General features: G+C 31.5%; 1 protein-coding gene across 2 annotated transcripts in view; it reads right to left on the bottom strand.

Moving 5' to 3' along the window:
* Window positions 1-18,021, bottom strand: part of LOC114335778 (ran-binding protein 3) — a 58,569-nt gene extending 40,548 nt beyond the window's left edge. For both annotated transcript variants that reach the window (XR_007696105.1, XM_028286070.2), the window contains exons 1-3: window positions 17,801-18,021; window positions 17,622-17,708; window positions 17,125-17,460 (exon numbers count right to left, since the gene is read on the bottom strand). Coding sequence is in view for 1 of the 2 variants with exons in the window: in XM_028286070.2 (XP_028141871.1) it covers window positions 17,125-17,460; window positions 17,622-17,708; window positions 17,801-17,819 (442 nt within the window). In the remaining variant the exon portion in view is untranslated. The remainder of the gene's footprint in view (window positions 1-17,124; window positions 17,461-17,621; window positions 17,709-17,800) is intronic.
* Window positions 18,022-22,102: the final 4,081 nt, after the last annotated feature.

Here is a 22,102-nt window from a genome sequence, read left to right as displayed (position 1 = left end):
TTTTTTTTTTATTTATTTTATTTAAAATTTAAATTGTAATTGGGCTTTGCCCGTTTTTAAATAAAAGAAATAAATAAATAAATTAAATTTCCACAAGATAAAATTGATTGCAAATTGAAAAAATAATTGTTATTATTGCAAAATTAGCATAAACGATTAAAAAAGAGTCAAAAATCAATGTTTTTCATTAATATTTTTCCAAAGTCACATAGAACCTTCAAAATTTGTCCAGAAAATCTTTTAATATAAAAAAACAGTACACAAAATTTCAGCATAATGAATGAAAATGCGATAAGAAACATGTCATCAGCTTGTTAATATGACGATAGCGAACACTGGAAAACAAGTACAGCACACAAAGAAGAAAGTAGAATCAAAATAATTTCTGATAAAAAGTTATTTTTTTGTTATTTTTTTACTGTTACTGTTTTTGATACATACACATTTATTTATAGTGGAGTCATTGAAGGTTTTCACCTCCGATTTCGTTGAACCTTCATCGATTATCATGAAAATTTGTGAGTGGTTAGAAGATACTTCAAGGAACAAAGGTGACATGATGCTAACTTGCGCTTTTACCCTGGGGGTGGATTTCACCCCCTTATCGGGGGTGAAATTTTTTTATTAAAAATAATACCAGAAATCGATAGAGCAACTTCTAAGCAAAATTTGTTATATAAAGTTATTAACATAAATCAATACTTTCTGAGTTATTAAATATCAAAGATTTTATTTTTCTTAAAAAAAAATGCATGTTTTAAAGCTGTTTTTCATATATTAATCAAAAACTATAAGCTTTTGTAAAAAAGCTATTATTACCAAAATTAAAGATAATAAAAAATTTAATACACTACCCATTTAAAGAACTAAACTAATGTCATTTCAAAGTGAGTTATGGTAATTGAATGTATATTGTTTTCGACGAGTACTCAAATCAACGTATTCAAGCTTACATAACGGGAAAACGATGCATTTTATAGAATATACTTGTTAAACACTTGTCAAAGTACATCGGAATACCTATCAAACGAGCTTCAGTAGAAGTTAATAGCATCAAAATTAAGCAAGTTATGATGAAAATAAGAGAACCCTTTTGATTTTTTTAGGAAAAAGTGAAAAATAAAACATACGCCATTTCCACAAAAATTAAAATCTGTAGTAATACTCACAACAATTTCTTTAGGTTAACATAGTTAATGATTTCAACAATTTTGACCGGTTTAGAATGCATATTTTTGAAAACAAAGATATAATTTGAAAAAATCAGAATTTTTAAAATTATCGTACTTTTTATTTCTTTTGAGAATAACTCCAAAAATACTCAATATACGTAAAAAATGATAAAAAATTAATTTTAGTTTTTTCAGTTCCAAATACTTTACCTATTTTACTATTTCCGTAGAATAAAAAATAACCGAGATAGAAACGTTTAAAATTTCAATTTTGCTGCGAGAACCATGTAGTCCTGTCGCCAGGGGGGGTACAACGGCCTCGTTAATTCAGATGGACTTACCCAAGTTTTTTTTATGTATTTTGACCCGTAGAACACGAATTTTTTGGGTAACAGTTGATCCGGATGTCGATAAGATTGTTATAGACCAAGAACTTGAGGAATCAAATAACAGCGATTTTTGGCAAAACAAAACAATATTTTGTATTTTTTGGGTCATTTTAAGCAAAAACTATTTCTACAAGTTTTTTAGTAGGATGCACAGTTTTCGAGATAAACGCGGTTGAACTTTCAAAAAATCGAAAAACTGCAATTTTTAAACCCGAATAACTTTTGATTAAAAAATAAAATAGCAATTCTGCTTAGCGCCTTTGAAAGTTCAAGTCAAATTATGTCGGTTTTGATTATTTGCATTGCTAAAAATTTATTGTGTTATTGTTAAACAAAGCTACAAACAACTAGTGCGTGAGTGATGTTTCTATGATTTCTCATTTAAAATCGAACGAGTAGGTAGAATAGGTACTAGTGCAATCAAGACTATTTCTACGTTACATGCGGTAAAACGCATGTAAAAGCACGGGAAACCCTACGTGTTTATAGCTTTGTTAAACAATAAAAAAATAAATTTTTACCAATGCAAATAATCAAAACCGATATAATTTGACTTAAACTTTCAAATGCGGTAAGCAGACTTGCTATTTTATTTTTTAATCAAAAGTTATTCGGGTTCAGAAATTGCAATTTTTCGATTTTTTTAAAGTTCAACCGCGTTTATCTCGAAAACTGTGCATCCTACGAAAAAACTTGTAGAAATATTTTTTACTTAAAATGGCCCAAAAAATACAAAATATTGTTTTGTTTTGCCAAAAATCGCTGTTATTTGATTCCTCAAGTTCTTGGTCTATAACAATCTTATCGACATCCGGATCAACTGTTACCCAAAAAATTCGTGTTCTACGGGTCAAAATACACAAAAAAAACTTGAGTAAGTCCATCTGAATTAACGAGGCCGTTGTACCCCCCCTGGCGACAGGACTAATGTAACCGGGGCCATTTAACCTTTTATTTTTAAAAAAGTAAGAGGTTTAAAAGAATAGTTTTGACGATTTTTAATAGCTCTTGAAATCAACTTTTAACTAGATTTTAGGTGAACCTGATATCTTAAAAATTAACTAAGTTATTTAAAAAAAAACAATAACATTTTTTGGAAATATTTTTAGAAGATACATTTTGAAACATTTTTGGTGCATAAATTTTAATGCTATCAACTTGTTCGAGGGCTTATATGATAGATATTTCTATGAGCTTTGACAAACATTTAATAAGTTTATGTTATAAAATGCATCATTTTCCCGGTATTTAAGCTTGAATACTTAGATTTGGGTACTCGACGAAAGAAATATACATTTAATTACCTATAACTCACTTTTAGTTAACATTGAAAGGTTTTTCTAGTAACGAGTTTATTTGATTTTTTATTAGCCTCAATTTTGATAATAATAACTTTTTTGTAAAAACTTATAGTTTTTGAGTTATTTATGAAAAATCGGTTAAAAACATGCATTTTTCTCACGAAAAATTAAAATATTTGATCTTTAATAACTCAACAAGTTTTGATTTATTTTAATAACTGTATATAATAAATTTTGCTTATAATTTGTCCCTCTATCGAATTGTGGGGTTATTTTTAATAAAATAATTTTCACCCCCGAAAAGGGGTGGCATCCACCCCCAGGGTAAAAGCGCAAGTTGGCACTATGTCACCTTTGTTCCTTGAGATATCCTCTAACCACTCACCAATTTTCATGGAAATCGATGGAGGTTCAACGAAATCAGAGGTAATAGCTCATATCCACCTTTAGTGACTGCACTATTATTAGTTTTTGGAAAAGTTTGAATAAAGTAAATATTTTTAAACTAAATGCACATATAAACAACAAGGATTGGTGGTGAATATGCCAGAGCATCAGTGGCGCTCAGCTCTAGTATTTGTATACATATGTCACACGATGCACTGGTGCGTTTTGTAAATAATACTGATAAAAATCAGTTTTAATAGACACATTTATTTACTAATTAGTACAATCATTCAAGCTTAAAATGGATCCAAACTTCGCAATTCTAATTGCCTTCATCGATCTTCTTGAAAATTTGGAATCAAGTTCATTTTACCCTCCTCTTCAAACTTGACTTGGTCGCAAAGTATGCTTTTTATTTTTAAGGGGTGAAAACTACCCCTTACTCCAATAAATTGAAAACTAATGAATTAAAGCGGTAATGGGCTATATATAATTATGTTCAAATATGTCAGCTTGTTTTGAATCATGACTTTAATATTTTGATATTTTACAGCTCACAACAGATCCCCTTATACAAATATGGTCAGGAAACATGAATTTTTTTTTATTTTAGATCGCAATAGGAGAATTTCTTTCCTTCAAGTACAAGAAATCTGACACTTAATTTTTTTAATAATGCAACCACCAAAAACCATCCCTATGAATGAAACTTAGAAAAAAATTGAAAATTAATAAATGGAAGCAGTTAGAGACATCAATGTGTTTAAACATGTTAAATTTTTGTTGTTTTTTACAGTGTAACTAATAGTTCGATATTTTTAATATGTAACTACCCTTAAAAACTACCCCTCATACAGTTACATATTAAAAAAATGGCTGAGATTATGAAATCATTTTATGTTCGATCTTAAATAGAAAAAATATATATTATTTTAACATAAAAAACTTGATAAATACAAGTTTTTAATTTGATTTAACCCCTAAAAACTACCCCTTATCATAAAAATTGGGGAAAAAACTTTTTGAAAGCTTGAAGTAATGGAATTCGTTAAGAAAATGAATTGTTGCTTATGATTTGAGGGATTTGAGGGATTTGAGGCATTTGAGGGAAATAAACTTTTTACACTTTCACATTTTGAAGATAATGAAAAATATTTATTTTACAACATTGAATTAAGTAGTATAAAATTAACATGATTTTTAAATTATATATCAGTAATTTAATTTCAACTTCCAACTTCGTCTATTTGTTCTGAATCAACTTCCTTTTCTTCTTGGTCGACAGGAGGACAACTTTGGCAGCTATCGCCAGAGCAAGAACCGCAAGATTGATTGCCATATAATCCAAGTTTGCTACACCCACCAGTTGAGCCACATCCTTTATTCTTCATTTCATTTTAGGTAGTTCTTCTGGTGCATTTTTGTTTGGTACCAAGGTGCCATTCACTTTTGTCCATCCCCAATCAGCAAAATTGAGAGTTTTGTTGCCCGATATGTAAATACAAAGTAGACACTGCATGTATAAAAGAAATAATATTTATAAAATTTAGACGCTCCGTAATTTTTAAACATTATCTCTAGAAAAATGTATTTGGTTTTTTAACAATAACTTGGCTTCCCTTTAAGCATTTTGCACTTATTTTCACATTATTTTGTAGGGAATTTCATAAGCTATAAGATCATGAGAGTTGCAATCTTTCTAGACTCTTTTGTTCAGAGAATTTTAATGTTAAAGGGCTAAAAAGACGCTGCCTTTGCATTGAAATCAATACTCTGAATGCTTATATCTCGCTTAATTTAGAGCTACGTGAGTTATAAAAAAGCAAAATTTTTATTAAAAAAAGCTAAATTTTTGGTCAGAACTAGTGTTGCCAGGTCCGATTTGTTTTTAATCGGTACATAAGCAGAAACAAATCGGGATTTAGGGTTGTAGATCGGGACAAATCATGGGACAAATAAACAACAATAGCCCAGTAAATGACTGTTTTGGAGTGTAATTTTCAGAGTCAATTCCGAATTGCATAAAAATCTGGTTTTAGGTTCTACTTACTATCTACTTCAAAGTTGAACTTGTACCGTTGGTTGCTTTTATTTGGGGAGTGACAGTTACAGTTAACCTTTCTCGGTGGTAAAAAAACGCGCGTTTAAAGTCCCAAAATGGATAAACTGAATAGCGCGAAAAAACTTTGTTCTATATAATTTTTAAACTAAGTCAATACTTTTCGAGTAATTTTATCGAAAAAAATATTCTTAGCAAAAATGTAGCTTTTAAAAAAGCAAAAAAATTGTATGTTCAGAAAGTCTATAAAACCAGTAAAAGCAAAGTTTTAGCTCATCAAAAATACGTTCTTATTCGTCAAATTCCAAATCGAATATTTCAACTTGAAATAACCAAAAAATTAAGCAATTTTCGGGTAAAACCTATTAAATTTTTTTAAAGTGATTAAAAAAATCTTTAATTTTGTTTTATATAAAATTCTCTAGCATTAAAATTAAGAGAGTTACGCTCAAAATATAGTTTGGCCTTTTTTTGATAAAAAAAATCGTGAAAATCTCCCCCTATTTAGTAACGTAAATAAAATTAATCGTTACCGCTTTACCATTTAATTTATATGTGTATTGCTTATACGATCTGTAAGGTGTACCGGTTGGGAGTGCTTACTTTTGAAAAAAAAATTGGTTTTATAGTAAAAAACAATTTTTGAAAATATTGGAAAATGCCCTTTCTTCAAAATAACTTAAATAGTATTGGGGATACTAAAAATCTCAAGGAGTAAAAAGTAGGTAGGTTTTGCTTTTATAAATATGATAGATTCATTTTGTTTTTCTGTAAGACAAAAATTGGTTAAATTATGGCTGTTCATATTTTGCATATACTCGTGATTAGTGACTCGTTCAGGCCCTTTCAATTATGTAAAAAATACACAAGTAAAGTAAATTGTTTGTAAAACGGTAACGATTAATTTCATTTGGGGTGCTAAGTAGGGGGAGATTTTCACGATTTTTTACCAAAAAAAAGGAGTCAATTTGATTTTGAGCATAACTCGCTTAGTGTTGATGCTAGAAACTTTTTTAAAACATAAAAATAAAGCTTTATTAAAAAAGTTTTAATTGGTTTTTCCCGAAAAGTGCTTTATTTCTTGGTTACTTCACGTTGAAATATTTGATTTGGTATTTGACGAATAAGAAAGCATTTTTCATGATCTACAATTTTGCTTTTGCTGGGTCTATAGACTTTACGAGTTCACAATTTTTTTCATTTTTTTATATTATGCTACATTTTTGCTAAGAATATTTTTTTCGGTCAAATACGTACTTTTTAAGTTATTTGTGAAAATCGCCTGAAAACGTGATTTTTTTGTCGAAAAATAAACATTTTCGATCGTAAATAACTCGAAAAGTATTAACTAAGTTAAAATTCTATAGAACTGAAATTGCTAAGAATTAGTTAATTTATCCATCTCCGGACTAATTTTAAACGCGCGGCTTTTCACCCCCAAACTAGGGGTGACTGTCACCCCCAAGTAAAAGCCACCAAAGGCACAAGCCGTCCAAATTGTCATGCAATTCAGAGTTGATCCTGAAAATTACACGGTATAGCCGTATTTCCCGTTCATTTACTGGACTACAAGGTGTTTCTATAATCGTATAATCTAACATAATAAAAGTAATCAGACGAAGTTACAAAAAAAATCGTAGATTAAGTAAATTATTTATTTTTTATTAAAATTATATTTTTCATTCGATTTCGCTGCTTTAGGAATGCCTTGTTTTTATAACATAGCTATAAAATTCATTAAGTCCTCCTGAAATTGGTTTTCGTGGGTGAAAATCGGGACATTTAGTGTCCCGATCAGATACAAATCGGTACGCGTCCCCAGACCCCTGAAAATCGGGACGTCCCACGCAAATCGGGACACCTGGTAACGCTAGTCAGAACACTTTTTTTCATAAATCCAACAGGTTTTGAGATATTTTGAAAAATAATGTATTTTTTTTAAAATCGGAAAAAAAGAAATGTACTTAAAACAAGCTTTTTCAAAATGTAATTGTTCTAAATGATTCAAACTTTTGTAAAGTGTTGTAGGAACACAAATAAAGTTAATTTTACACGGGCTCTTCTTCTTCTTCTCTTCTTCTTCTTAACTCAGGCGAGACTCGTTAGTCTCTGGCACTTGGTCATAAGACCTTTGTACCAAACCCTGTTCTTCTCCTTAAACTTTAATAAGTCCTGTGGCCTCAACGAAGGCCAACAGTTTTCTTATTGGTAGTTTTAAGATCTCTTCTGGTTCAAACCTCATTTGACCAGTAAAGTTCTGCCTTACATCACCTAGCACAATGCAATAGCATAGTATGTGTATGGCAGTTTCTTCTTCCATTTCGCACTTTCTGCACCATGGTTCATTCACCTTACCTAGTTTGTATAGGTGATTTCTTAAACCACAATGTCCAGTCACCATTTCAGTGACCGTTTTGATCTCTCTTTTATTGAGGTTCATCAAACCGTTCGAGAGTTTTTTATCAATATTCTTGATTATTTTTTTAGTCTGGATTTGCCCTTGAGTGGTTCTCCATTTATTTTGATGATTCTTTATCAGCCATTTCTGAACCTCGTTTTTCATAGCATCTTTAGTGATGCCACAGAAAGGTTCTGGGCCTTCAAAAGTTTTTCTCGAGCCTTGTTTCGCTAACATATCTGCTCGTTCGTTCCCATGCACCCCTTCATGACCCGGCACCCATATTAAAGACACTTTGTTGTCTTTTGCCAGGTTATTGAGGAGATCTTTGCAGTTTCTCACCAGTTTTGATTTGGTGAGAGGGTTCTTTACAGCCAGAATAGCCGATTGGCTATCTGTGTAAATGTTGATTCTCTTAGCTTTAGGGTCCTCATCAATTATTTCATCAATGCAGGCCACCAAAGCAAAAACTTCAGCCTGGAACACCGTTGTATGTTGACCTAGGCTGTAAGATTTATTATAGTTACATGTTTGCCCAAAGACTCCTGATCCAGTACCATGGGCAGTTTTAGATCCATCAGTGAACCATATTAAGTCTCCATTAATGTTTGGGACTTTTTGTTCGCTAGATGGTATAATTGTGTTAATCTTCTCAGTGAAGATTAGTTCTGGTGTCATCATATCTAAGTTCATCATAAAGATGTATTCCTCAAGTATAGTCCCAGTAATGTTTGTGTGGCTATTCAATACATAATTTGGCCTCCAAGTATTGTTTGCTTTGAGCCTCAGGATGGTCATAAAGGCTACCGCCGAAATATACAATTCCAGCGGAGGGAGACCTGTGATAGCCTCTAATGAAGCCGTTCCTGTACTATTCAAGGCTCCTGTTATATTTAGAAGCGCTTGTCTTTGTAGGGTGGTGAGAGTGGTCACACAAGATTGCAAAGCCGTCTTTCTCCACCAGAGTACTGACCCATAAGTAACTGTCGGTCGTATCACTGATGTGTACAACCAACATATCACCTCTGGTTTCAATCCCCAGGCTTTACCTACAACTCGTCTGCAGTTCCAGAAGAGTCGCTTAGCCCTATTGGTTATATTGGTAATATGAGTATTCCAATTGAGTTTCGAATCCAGGGTTACCCCTAGATACTTAACCTCATTGGTTCTTTCCAGTACGTCTCCAAATAATTTCAGCTCACTCAGTCCAGTAAGCTTCCTCTTATTTGTAAAGGCTACCAGTTTAGTTTTAGAAGGGTTCACGGAGAGGTTCTCTTTCAGACACCAGTTCTCTATGTAGCGGTTTATTATAGTTTACACGGGCTATTATTAATATTAATTTTGACGCACATGGCATACATTTTACCGTCATTTTTTTTATTAATTCGAGGTACATATTTGACTAATTTTCGTCATAACTTGCTTAATTTTCATGCTAGAGGCTTTTGTCAATGCTTATTTTGAAGGTCTAAAAAAGTACTTTAAAAATGTTTATTAACATTTTCTACGAAAAATTAACCATTTTTCTGTTATTTGAGCTCAAATGTTTGCATAAATTTAAGAAAAACAATAAATTTGTTTTCAATGACTCGTAAGTTGCTTAATAATATTAATGTAATATTATCTAAAAAAAATTAATTAAGACTGACTAGTTTCTTTGTTTTTTTATAAGCTTCAATTTTAATAAGGATGATTTTTTCCTGAAAATGCTTCATTTTCGAGTTATTCTCGAAAAACTATTGAAAAATGTGTTTTTTTTTTTTGGAATCTTCAATCGCGAATAACTCAGAAATTATTAAGTTAAGTAAAAAATTTTGTTCTACGTTTTCTTCATAAAATTCAATTCTCTATCGATTCCCGGTATCATTTTGAAATTTTAAATTTCCACCCCCGAGAAATATCACCCCCGGGGCGATAGCATACATTGGCACCGAGTCAGGTTTGATATTTGCATCATTTTTGAGCTACTGTCAAAATTTCAACCAAATCCATGAAGGCCTTTAGAATTGCGAGGTGAACTGCTTGAATGAATGTACTAAATACAAAGTAAAACAACAAATACAAAATAACATAAAATATAGGAAATCTGGAAATTATTAATACTTACACAGTTACTAATCCAATAAAATAATAATCATTTGCAGAATTTTATGTACTGTTACTAAGACTTAGAATTATTACAAAGTCAAAAGATATAGACACCGTATAGGGACAAAAAGTCGTAAGTCGAAGAACCAAGAACACAATAATTAAAGAATTGACACCTCTAGTTATTTACCTGTCTTTGAAATAAAATAAAAGGCCCTGTTGTAGAGCCAGTGAAATAATCTAAGATGATAATCAATAAAGTCATGTAATGACACGCCAGTGCGTTATAGGCAAGGAACATGTTTGTAAATACATAAATAAGTCTTTAGTTTTTTAAATATTTAAATTTAAAAAAAAAACCTCTATTTGTTTGATAGTTTAGAAGTTGTACAATTGGTTATACCGTTTTTTTTTTATTTTATAATGGCTTTGGCTTAGCCAATTAGCCAGACTATTTGTCTTTTTTGTATGGTATTACAATAATAATTTTTAATTTAATTATCTAAGCCTACTTATAATCTAAATTTACAGGGTGTTATAATATATTAATGGATACATTTTTCAATTTTGTGTGATATGTTTACAATTTTTAATTTTATTACCTAAGCCTATTGAAAATTTAAATTTACAGGACGTTATATATTTGTAAAGACATTTTAAGACATATTTTTGGAAAAATAATTTCATTTAAATTGACAGGTAAAGGACAATTTAGATCAATTAACTTTTCATACATTATTTTAATATTTTGTCTGTACTATCCACACTCCAATATGAGGTGCTGTAAATCTCCAATTTTACCACAGGCGCAATATGGGTTATCACTGATACCTATGCTGTGTTTGTATGCTGGGGTTAGTGAGTGATTTGATCTCATTTTGTTTATTGTTTTTATAAATAACCTATTTGACTCATGTTTAAACCATCTGTCATTGGGAATTAGTGGTTGGCAATTTCTAAAATTTATTCCCGTTGTACTTTGGTTATATAAACGTTACCAATATTGTTTGCAATTGTCTTTACTGATATTATCTATATCAGTTACTGGTCGAAGTATGTTGTTTATGTTTCGTTTGGTTAAAGCTGCAGATTTAGCTCATTTGTCTACTTCTTCATTTCCTAATATTCCAGAATGTCCTCTAACCCAACAAATAATAATTGAACTGCCCGAGGAAGTAATATCATAATATAGACTCTTAATTTTTATCTCAATGTGGTTTAGGTTTTTTGTTGATTGGATAGAAGTGAGTTTGTCCACAATGCTTCTACAATCAGTGAAAATGATATAACTGTCCATGTCCATACCAACAGAGGCTATATATTTTAACGCAATTAATAAGCTGATAATTCGGCAGTATATATTGAAGCTTCTTTAGGCAATCGGCATGATTCTTTGTATTCAGAATTCCAGTGATATATACTATGGTTGTACCTATGCAGAACATATACAGTGCGTCCATAAAGTAACGCATAAATTCGATATTTCGTAACCGATGACTTTAAGGAAAAATCCCGAAACAGGTCAATTTTTATTTTTAAATTATGATTTTTTGGAATATATATCATACTAGTGACGTCATCCGTCTACGCGTGATGACGTAATTGATGATTTTTTTAAATGAGAATAGGGATCATTGTGATAGCTTATTTGAAAGGGTATTGAATTCTCTATTCACTAATGTAAATATTAACATAATTATTTATACAGGGTGTTCAAAAAAATATTTTTTAATTAAAATAATTGAGACAAAAAGAAGAATGTATGTAATTTATTTAATTCAAAATGCGTTTTACTACTGCCAGAAAACAGAAAAAAATTTTATTTGACAAATAAACATTGATTTTCGCTTAAACGAAATGTTCAAACTGGCAAGAGACATGTGGGTGGCAGCTTTACCATTGAATTTAAGCGAAAAACAATATTTATTTGTCAAATAAACATTTTTTTCCTGTTTTCTCACAACATTAAAACATATTTTGAATTAGATACATTACATACATTCTTCTTTTTTTCTCAATTATTTTAATTAAAAAAAATTTTTTTGAACTCCTTGTACAAATAATTATGTTAATGTTTATATTATGGAATAGACAATTGAATACCCTTTCAAATGAGCTATCACATGACCCCTATTCTCATTTAAAAAAATCATCGCTTACGTCATCACGCCCAGATGGATGGCGTCACTAGTATGATATATATGCCAATAAATCGGAAATTAAAAATAAAAATCGACCTGTGTCGGGATTTTTCCTTAAAGTCGGTTTACGAAATAATGAATTTATGCGTTACTTTATGGACGCACTGTATAGTTTATATTTGAAGACACATTTACATATGCTGCTATAAGGCGCCATCTGCATTTTATGAAACACTCTGAGGACACGATATTGTGCTTTCAGCAGTGAAAGGGTTAAAAAATTCCATAGGCTCTCCTACTCAACAGATTTCAATGGTTCAAATTTTATTGGAAACTTAAATTCCTTTTATATTATGTAAACAAATTTTCAACTATTTAAAACTTTTATTGTTAGCTCTACATAATTTTGAAAATTAATAACTTGTTTTCAAAAATTTAGATTGCAAAAACCCTAATTGATCAACTGTGCTGAAATTTTGTGTTTTTTTTTTATATTAATAAGATTTTCTGGGTAAATTTGGAAGGTTCTATGTAGCCTTTACACACCTAAAAAAGATTATTGAAAAACATTGACTTTTGACACTAAAAATTTAGCCCACCTTTTGAAGTGCCTGCATAGTAAAATTATTACCATCAATAATATAGTCTAAGACAGCGGTTCCCAACCTTTTTTCGCTGCCGTACCCCTTGAGATAAATTTATTTCAAATTGTACCCCCAAGAAAAAAAGTTGCAAGAACATTAATCATGGAAAGTAAATATTTACGCAAGAGTTTTTTTTTATCTTTTATTTGACAATAAAGTTATTGTTCCAAAATTAGGCTTATATATGTTTCTAGTAAACTTAGTAAATTCTAAATACCAACTGTAAAAAATAATAACAAAGTAAATACAATATTTCTTATCACAAAAATCTACTAGAATTAGCAAATAAGTTTATTGAAAAAAAAAGAAATCAAAATTATTCTTAAAACAAGTCAAAACTGTTTTAGTGTGACCCTTGGGCCTGTTTTGTTGCACATAATATTTTGAAATCAATATCAAAGGTTGATAAATACACTCTTAAATCAAGACTTGCATTTAGCTTATTCCTATACTTATTCTTAATGAAATCATAGGAAGAGAACGATCTCTCAACTAGTTCTGTGTTTGTAAAAGGAAGTAAAACCAGAAGGGCTTTTATGGCTAAGGGTCCATATTCATCCCTAATGCTCACCCAGAATTGTCCAAGGGGTTTCTTTTTGAACTCGGATTTCAAAGAGGAGTCACTTAAAAGTTCTAGGAGCTTTTCCATCTCATGAACGGTCAATGTAGCAGTCTTGACGTTTTCTTCATTGAAAGGATCTGCAATCCAGTTCTCTCCGTCACCTCGTTTAGGAAAATACTTTCTAAAAGAGTCCTTCAGGTTTGTCAAATGTGTCACTATTTGATGTTTCACTTTGTCAGATATGGGCAGATTATTGTCACTCAAGAAATCATGAAGCGTGCCAAAAACTTCAGCTTGATTGTTTTGAATATAGGTTTTCCAAAAATCAATTTTCTTCAGCATGGATTCAATTTTGTCAGCAACTTTGAATACTGTAATTGAGCTGTTCTGTAACTCTAAGTTGAGTTTATTGGTCTGAGAAAAAATGTCAGCTAAATAAGCAAGCTTTTGAAGCCAGTCACTATCATGAAACTTGGAGGCTAAATAAAAAGGATGCTCTTCAAAAAATACTTGCAGTTCATGTCTGAGCTCAAAAAGTCTTGTAAGAACCTTCCCGCGAGATAGCCACCTTACTTCCTTGTGCAAAAGCAACGTGGAGTGAATGCCACCCATACCTTCACAAAGCATTTTGAACAGTCTGGAGTTTGTTGCATTGGCTTTAACAAAGTTGACTACTTTAACTGCTTCATTGAGAACATCATTCAAAGAAGACGGCAACTTTTTGGCTGCAAGACTCTGTCTGTGGATGCAACAATGGCTCCATGCTACGTGGGAGGCCACTTCTTTTACGCGCCCTTGAAGACTGATATATATGCCAGACATTGATTTTCCTCCGTCAGTGCATATACCACACAATTTACCCCAGTCTATTTCTTTTTCACAGAAGTAGCTATAAATCACATTGAACACATCTTCCCCTGTAGTACGCTCAGTTAATGCATGGCACAGCAACAGATTTTCTTCAAACTCCTTGTTGGGATTTACATACCTTGCATTAACAAGTAAGATTGTTAGGGCAGCAATGTCCGTACTTTCATCAACTTGGATGGAAAAAAAATCACTGTCTTTTAATTGCTGAACAACTTTTTCTTCAATGTACTTAGAAATGTCTTGAATTCGCCGTGAAACTGTTATGTGTTGTTTGACAGCGGGATGGAGTTCACCTTACGAACAAAGTCCTGACCAAACATACACTGAACAGCATCTTTTATACAAGGGGCTATCAAATCCTCACCTATTGTGTGGTTTTTACCGCTTTTTGCAATATGGTAGCTAATTTTGAAAGAGGTTTCCACAGCATTTTCATTATCTCTATTAACTGATGCGAAATAAGAAGAAACCACGCCATCTTTCCCATAATTTTTTGAAAGTCGTTCAAAATAGGTAATTTCTTTATTTTTGTGCTGGGCGTCTTTGGATTCAAGGTGGCGCAAAAGTAAGGAAGGTTTCATGCTACCATTACCTAAAACTTCTCCACAAACAACACATAGTGGGTTTTTACTTTCCTCCTCTCCAGTAAACGAAAAGCCATATTTCAAGTACTCATTTGAATATTTTCGTTTCTTTGAGGAAGTTCCAGTACTAGTACTAGATTTCTGAGGTTTACTATCACTGGTACTCACATAAGAAGAATGTTCTGCTGCTGAGTCCCGGGACGTACTAGGCTTGCTAAGCACCTGACTTGCCGGATCAGTCTGATTTGTTTTAAGCGATCCAGTTTTTAACCACTTTTCCATCTTCTTGATTACAGTTAAATCGTTTACAAATCAGTCAAAAACTAATACGCACAATAAGCAAGTAAAAAGTAAACTGAACATAAAATCACGTAATGATTTATCACGTAACTTACGACAAACACATAAAGTCCGCCATTACCAAATATTTTCGGCGTACCCCCAACCAGGTCGTTGCGTACCCCTAGGGGTACTCGTACCCCAGGTTGGGAACCGCTGGTCTAAGAGCTAGTGAACCCTCCGACTAACGGTTGTCCTGTACGGCTAGAAATTTTTCTAGTGATAATTCATAGCACACCAAGGCTAAAAACCATGACCTGGCAGGCATCAGCGGTGGACGTGTATCTACCAGGTGAATCGAAAAGTGCAAATTTAGGGGGTAAAATAAACTTTCTCCTGTAAGGTTTAAATTTAAGTATGTGTTTGAGTAAGTCATTTAGAAGAAATGTGTACAATGACAGGCGATTCTGAAGAGCATAAGACCTTGCCAGGCGAGGGGAAAGATTAGGGGGTTTTCCTAAAATTATTCTTTTTGCATCAAACAAATTCTATTTAGGTTTTTTGAATCATTCCAAAGAGAAAAGGTCTTTAGTGATTTTTCTCTTAAGTTAATAGTTTTTGTTATATAAGCGATTGAAAATTTTGAAAATTGCGAAATCGGCCATTTTTAACCCTAAATCGGACATTTATCTAAAAATTTCAAAGTTGCCAAGGTAGGTAGATATTCTTTAAACATTGATTGATGAAATCCCAAAGAGTTTCTTGCAATACAATATCGGAAACGCCTTTGTTTTTTAATTGCTAATCAAGCGGGCGTGACACTGTAGTATAAGTGAGGACGTTTGAGTTGGCATAAAGTCATTATCTCGAGAATGGGCAAATTTCAAAAGAAATCCTCAGACAGGTCGATTTTTATTTTTAAATTAGGACTTTTTGGCATATATATAATACTAGTGACGTCATCCATCTAAGTGTGATGACGTAATCGATGATTTTTTTAAATGAGAGTAGGAGTTGTGTGATAGCTCATTTGAAAGGTTATTTAATTCTCTATTCACTAATATAAACATTAACATAATTATTTATAAAGGGTGTACAAAAAATTTATTTGTAAAATTTAATCAAAGTTAATTTAATAAAAGAAAAATTTTTGTACAACCTGTATAAATAATTATGTTAATGTTTATATTAGTACATAGAGAATTAAATATCCTTTCAAATGAGCTATCACACAACCTCTACTCTCATTTAAAAAATCATCGATTACGTCATCACACTCAGATGGATGACGTCACTAGTATTATGTATATGGCAAAAAGTCCTAATTTAAAAATAAAAATCGACCTGTCTGAGGATTTCTCTTAAAATTTGCCCATTCTCGGGATAATAAATTTATGCCAACTCAAACGTCCTCACTTATACTACAGTGTCGCGCCCGCTTGATTAGCAATTAAAAAACAAAGGCGTTTCCGATATTGTATTGCAAAAAACTCTTTGGGATTTCATCAATCAATGTTTAAAGAATATCTACCTACCTTGGCAACTTCGAAATTTTTAGATAAATGTCCGATTTAGGGTTAAAAATGGCCGATTTCGCAATTTTCAAAATTTTCAATCACTTATATAACAAAAACTATTAAGTTAAGAGAAGAATCATTAAAGACCTTTTCTCTTTGGAATGATTTAAAAAACCTAAAAAAAATTTGTTCGATGCAAAAAGAATAATTTTAGGAAAAACCCCTAATCTTTCCCCTCGCCTGGCAAGGTCTTATGCTCTTCAGAATCGCCTGTCATTGTACACATTTATTCTAAATGAATTACTCAAACACATACTTAAATTTAAACCTTAAAGGAGAAAATTTATTTTCCCCCTTAAATTTGCACTTTTCGATTCACCTGGTAGATACACGTGCACCGCTGATGCCTGGCAGGTCATGGTTTTTAGCCTTGGTGTGCTATGAATTATCACTAGAAAAATTTCTAGCTTACAGGACGACCGTTAGCAGGAGGGTGCACTAGCTCTTAGACTAATATATCATAATGACTAAAGAAAAAAATAGGATCATAATGTTTATCCAACCCAAATTAGATACCATCTGGTTTATAATATGTAAACTTTTTAACACCACATAAGGATTATGAATTTTACATAAGGATTATGAATGATTACATTTCCAATTTGGAAATTTCCTGTAGATTTGTGAATTTATCACCAAAGAACATCTAGTAATTTCTTAGTAATTTCCTTACCTTTTTGTGTTGATTTTTCAGGTACTACCAAAGGCACAAACTTCGGCATGTCTCCATTTACTCGTGTATCACTATTATCTGATTTTTCACTATTGGTCTTATCACTAGAGTTCTTAAAGGGATTAAGTTGACTGGGCTTTAATACAAACGGTGTCGAGGTGGTATTGTTGGTTTTAATATTAAACTGAGCTGGCTTTAGAATACCTTTTGATATTTTATTTTGTGGGGAAGCAAATGGATTGTTTGACAGTGGCAAAGTAGGTCTAAATGTTGGACTGCACATTTTGAATTCATCTGCTTTCAATGTTTCGGTGTTCTTGTCGTTTTCTTCAGATTCTAAAAAACATTTTTAAATTTAAGACTCAGAATGCATATCCGAAAACTGGATATCCAATTAAACAGGCATTAATTTCACCAGTTTATTTTTTGTTAAAACACTACTTCTACAATTTTGTTAAGGTAAAAAGTAAGTAATTTTTCAGTAGGGTCCAAGTTACCTTTATCATTTGTTTCTTCAGGTCCATCAATCTTCATAATAATTGGGGACTGCACGACGGCAGTTTTAACATTATCGTCAGTGGAATCTAAAAATAAGATAATTTCATAAAATTTTATGGAATAATTAAAAATCGGGATTAAAAATACGAATAATAAATATTCATGTTTTAAAACATACTTCTCTGCGATTCCTCCATTTTTATTTATAATCATAACCCTAAAAGAAAGACAGTAGAGCCAACCTACTGTTCAGAAAATACCAATCATTTTCCTAAGAGTGTATACACGCACGATGATCCAGCACTTATACACCAGTTTGAAGACAAATGTACAAAAAAGCATAAATCATCTTAAATTGTACCTAAATCATAATTTAGACCCTAGATTTTGTCATCGATATACACTAGAAATTTTTATTCATTATGGCAGTGTCATTGTCAGATTTTTGTTCACTTATGAATATTATGTTTTTAACGTCAGATATTTTTTGATATTTTGGTTTGTAGTCCTGTCGCCAGGGGGGGTACAACGGCCTCGTTAATTCAGATGGACTTACTCAAGTTTTTTTTATGTATTTTGACCCGTAGAACACGAATTTTTTGGGTAACAGTTGATCCGGATGTCGATAAGATTGTTATAGACCAAGAACTTGAGGAATCAAATAACAGCGATTTTTGGCAAAACAAAACAATATTTTGTATTTTTTGGGCCATTTTAAGTAAAAAATATTTCTACAAGTTTTTTCGTAGGATGCACAGTTTTCGAGATAAACGCGGTTGAACTTTAAAAAAATCGAAAAATTGCAATTTTTGAACCCGAATAACTTTTGATTAAAAAATAAAATAGCAAGTCTGCTTACCGCATTTGAAAGTTTAAGTTAAATTATATCGGTTTTGATTATTTGCATTGGTAAAAATTTATTTTTTTATTGTTTAACAAAGCTATAAACACGTAGGGTTTCCCGTGCTTTTACATGCGTTTTAACGCATGTAACGTAGAAATAGTCTTGATTGCACTAGTACCTATTCTACCTACTCGTTCGATTTTAAATGAGAAATCATAGAAACATCACTCACGCACTAGTTGTTTGTAGCTTTGTTTAGCAATAACACAATAAATTTTTAGCAATGCAAATAATCAAAACCGACATAATTTGACTTGAACTTTCAAAGGCGCTAAGCAGAATTGCTATTTTATTTTTTAATCAAAAGTTATTCGGGTTTAAAAATTGCAGTTTTTCGATTTTTTGAAAGTTCAACCGCGTTTATCTCGAAAACTGTGCATCCTACTAAAAAACTTGTAGAAATATTTTTTGCTTAAAATGACCCAAAAAATACAAAATATTGTTTTGTTTTGCCAAAAATCGCTGTTATTTGATTCCTCAAGTTCTTGGTCTATAACAATCTTATCGACATCCGGATCAACTGTTACCCAAAAAATTCGTGTTCTACGGGTCAAAATACATAAAAAAAATTTGGGTAAGTCCATCTGAATTAACGAGGCCGTTGTACCCCCCCTGGCGACAGGACTATTGTCTTTGGTCCAATACTGCCAGCATGCTGCCAGTAGGTACTCTAAAGTTGTCTATATTTATTTTATAATTTTTTAGTCTGGTTTTAATTCCCCTTATTTTTCTTAGATGACAAAATGACGAACAATGATAATACCGCCGATAATACCATGACTTCATGCATTGATATTTCTGATATTCTTTCATTCAAAGATAAAATTTATCAATTTTGAATTACGTCTTCTTCTTCTTATGCCGTCTTCTATATTCCTCAGCCAAGATTTTTTCTTTCTTCCCAAGCCTTTTTCCCCTCTACCTCTACTATTCCTTGCATGATGACCTGTTGCAGAGAATACTTATCGTTTAGAAGTATGTAGCCCAGATACGATGTTTTTCTTATTTTAAGGGCCGGTTGTTCGAACTCTAATCAACAATGATCACTATCAAATATTTAATTACTGTCAAAACTGTCAATGTCAACTTTGGTTGGGTTGCTAAAAACATAATTGATTACAATTCTGAGACTATAATCAATTAATATAACAATAATTATTAACATAATTGATAATAAATCTCATAATTTTAATTAATTTTGTTTTCAGCAACCCAAACAAAGTTGACATTGACAGTTTGGTGACAGTAATTAAATATTTGATAATGATAATTGTTGATTAGCGTTCGAACAACCGGCCCTAATTGTGTTCATAAGCTTTCTGCCATATCCAATTCGTCTTAACACTTCTTCGTTGGCAGAATGACATAATACGCGGCAGAAACACGACCCGACACAGAGAGGACAAAAAGATCAGTGGGAAGACCACGAAAACGATGAAACGACAACTTACTAGAGGCACATTGAAAAAACAGAAGAACAGAAGAAGAAGAAGAAGAAGAAGAAGAAGAAGAAGAAGAAGAAGAAGAAGAAGAAGAAGAAGAAGACTTCTTCATTAGACTTTTGCAGTCCAAGGAATTTCCAGAATACACCTACATAGCCACATTTCGAATGCAACTACAACTTTTTTACGGACTGAGCTTTTAGAATCCAAGCTTCTACATTCTACCCCATATAATAGTTGCGACCAAACATAACATTCGACGAACCTTAATCTGATGGCCATACTCAATTTCAAATTTTTGAATTACGTAATTGTCCATATTTTCAAAACCTTTTAGTTTTTAACGTATTTGGATCAATAATTGGATAGTGTCGGTGTTTATATAATAGATGTAGTAATAATAAACTATAATAGTAACATTAAACTTACATGTGACACTGACACTTTTCACTACAAAGGTTGATTCGCACCACGGTTATTAGACATTTAATTTTGTAGTAAATGTATCATAACTAGAGACTGGAAAATATGCACTAAAAAATGTCTAAAATATGCATGCAATATGCATTTTAAAACAAGCTGAATATGCACAATTAACATGCAAATATGCATTTATATATGCACTTATTTTTATATGAATAATTTTATGGTTTACGTTAAATACATAAATAAATAAAAAATAATAAAAATAAATAAATAGGTTTGAATTTAAACCAAATTGTATTATTATTTCTTAATATATTTTTTTAACTTCAGGTTTTGTGACAAATAAAACGGCAAAATATTTTATTTTGACCACAAGATAAATAAGAGTACAATAAAATAAATGTACATATTTTTATTGTTACAATATTGATTCATATTTTCTAAACTAATATTATAAAAAGAGTACAATAAAACAAATTTACATATTTTTATTGTTACAATAAATAATCATATATTGATTCATATTTTCTAAACTAATATTATGTCTTCTATCTGTTAATATTTGTTTATAGGCAGAAAAAGATCTCTCAACGTCACAAGATGTAATTGGGGCATATTTAAACTTTGCTATTAGAGACGGATCCATATTAATATTTTCATCGAAGTTTCCAAAATTGATTATATTATTTATTGAACGCAATAAAGTGAAACCCTCATTTTTGTTTAAAACGTCATCAAGTTTATCTTTAATTTTTACTCCAATTTCCCCATTCAGATTTGTTATTTTCTGTTTAACCGAATCAACAATAGACATACTATTGTGAAGACATAAATTTTGAGCCTCTAATTTTGTAATTGAACTTTCAATGATATCGAAATTCGATTTTATATACAACAATTGATTTTTAATAGACTTTTCTTTAAAAATATTTTGACAGTTATCAATAGCGGTACAAGTCGGATCAAAACTTGAAATAACGCTTTTGATGTCGTCGTAGTGTTCAGATAAAAATATAGCACTTTTAAGCCAAGTTCCCCATCTGGTTAATACTGGTTCTGGTGGTAAAGGAATATCGGGAAGCATCTCCCTATATACCTGTACACGTAGTGGTGCTTTCAGAAATACTTTTTTTACATTATTTATTAAGGTGTTTACATTGGGAAATTCAATTCTAACTTTCTCTGCAACTCTGTTTAGGCCGTGCGCCAAACATGTACAGTGAATTAAATTAGGGAAAAAGATTTTAAGATTGGATGCAGCTTTCATCATATATGAGGCGGCATCACTAAGCATTAATAATATTTTTTCAAATGGTACTTGATCAGGTAAAAAAAAAATTGTTAGGGATTCGTTAACAAATCTAGCTATTGTAGCATAGTTTGTTTTTTCCAAACATTTTACACTAATTAAGTATGAGTTTTTAAAATCGCCAGAGTCGTTAAGAACTCCAACAATTAGATTCGCAATTTGTCGACCCTTTGTATCCGTTGTTTCGTCGACGGAAATCCAAAGATATTCGGCTTTTAACTGATTTTTAATACTCGTCATCACATCTTTGTAACATGCACTGACATATTTTTTCCGAAGAGTTGAAGAACTTGGTATTTGAGCTGGTTTATCTTTAATCTTGCAATAAGTTTTTAAAAAGTTTTGACACGATTTATGTTCTAACTTGTGCAGAGGGATATTGCAGTTCAAAAAAAAATG

Source organism: Diabrotica virgifera, chromosome 2 (assembly GCF_917563875.1).
Source record: "Diabrotica virgifera virgifera chromosome 2, PGI_DIABVI_V3a".
Taxonomy (NCBI): Eukaryota; Metazoa; Arthropoda; class Insecta; order Coleoptera; family Chrysomelidae; genus Diabrotica; species Diabrotica virgifera.
The sequence above is the reverse complement of the archived record's forward strand: the minus strand, read 5'-3'. Positions and strand labels throughout refer to the sequence as shown.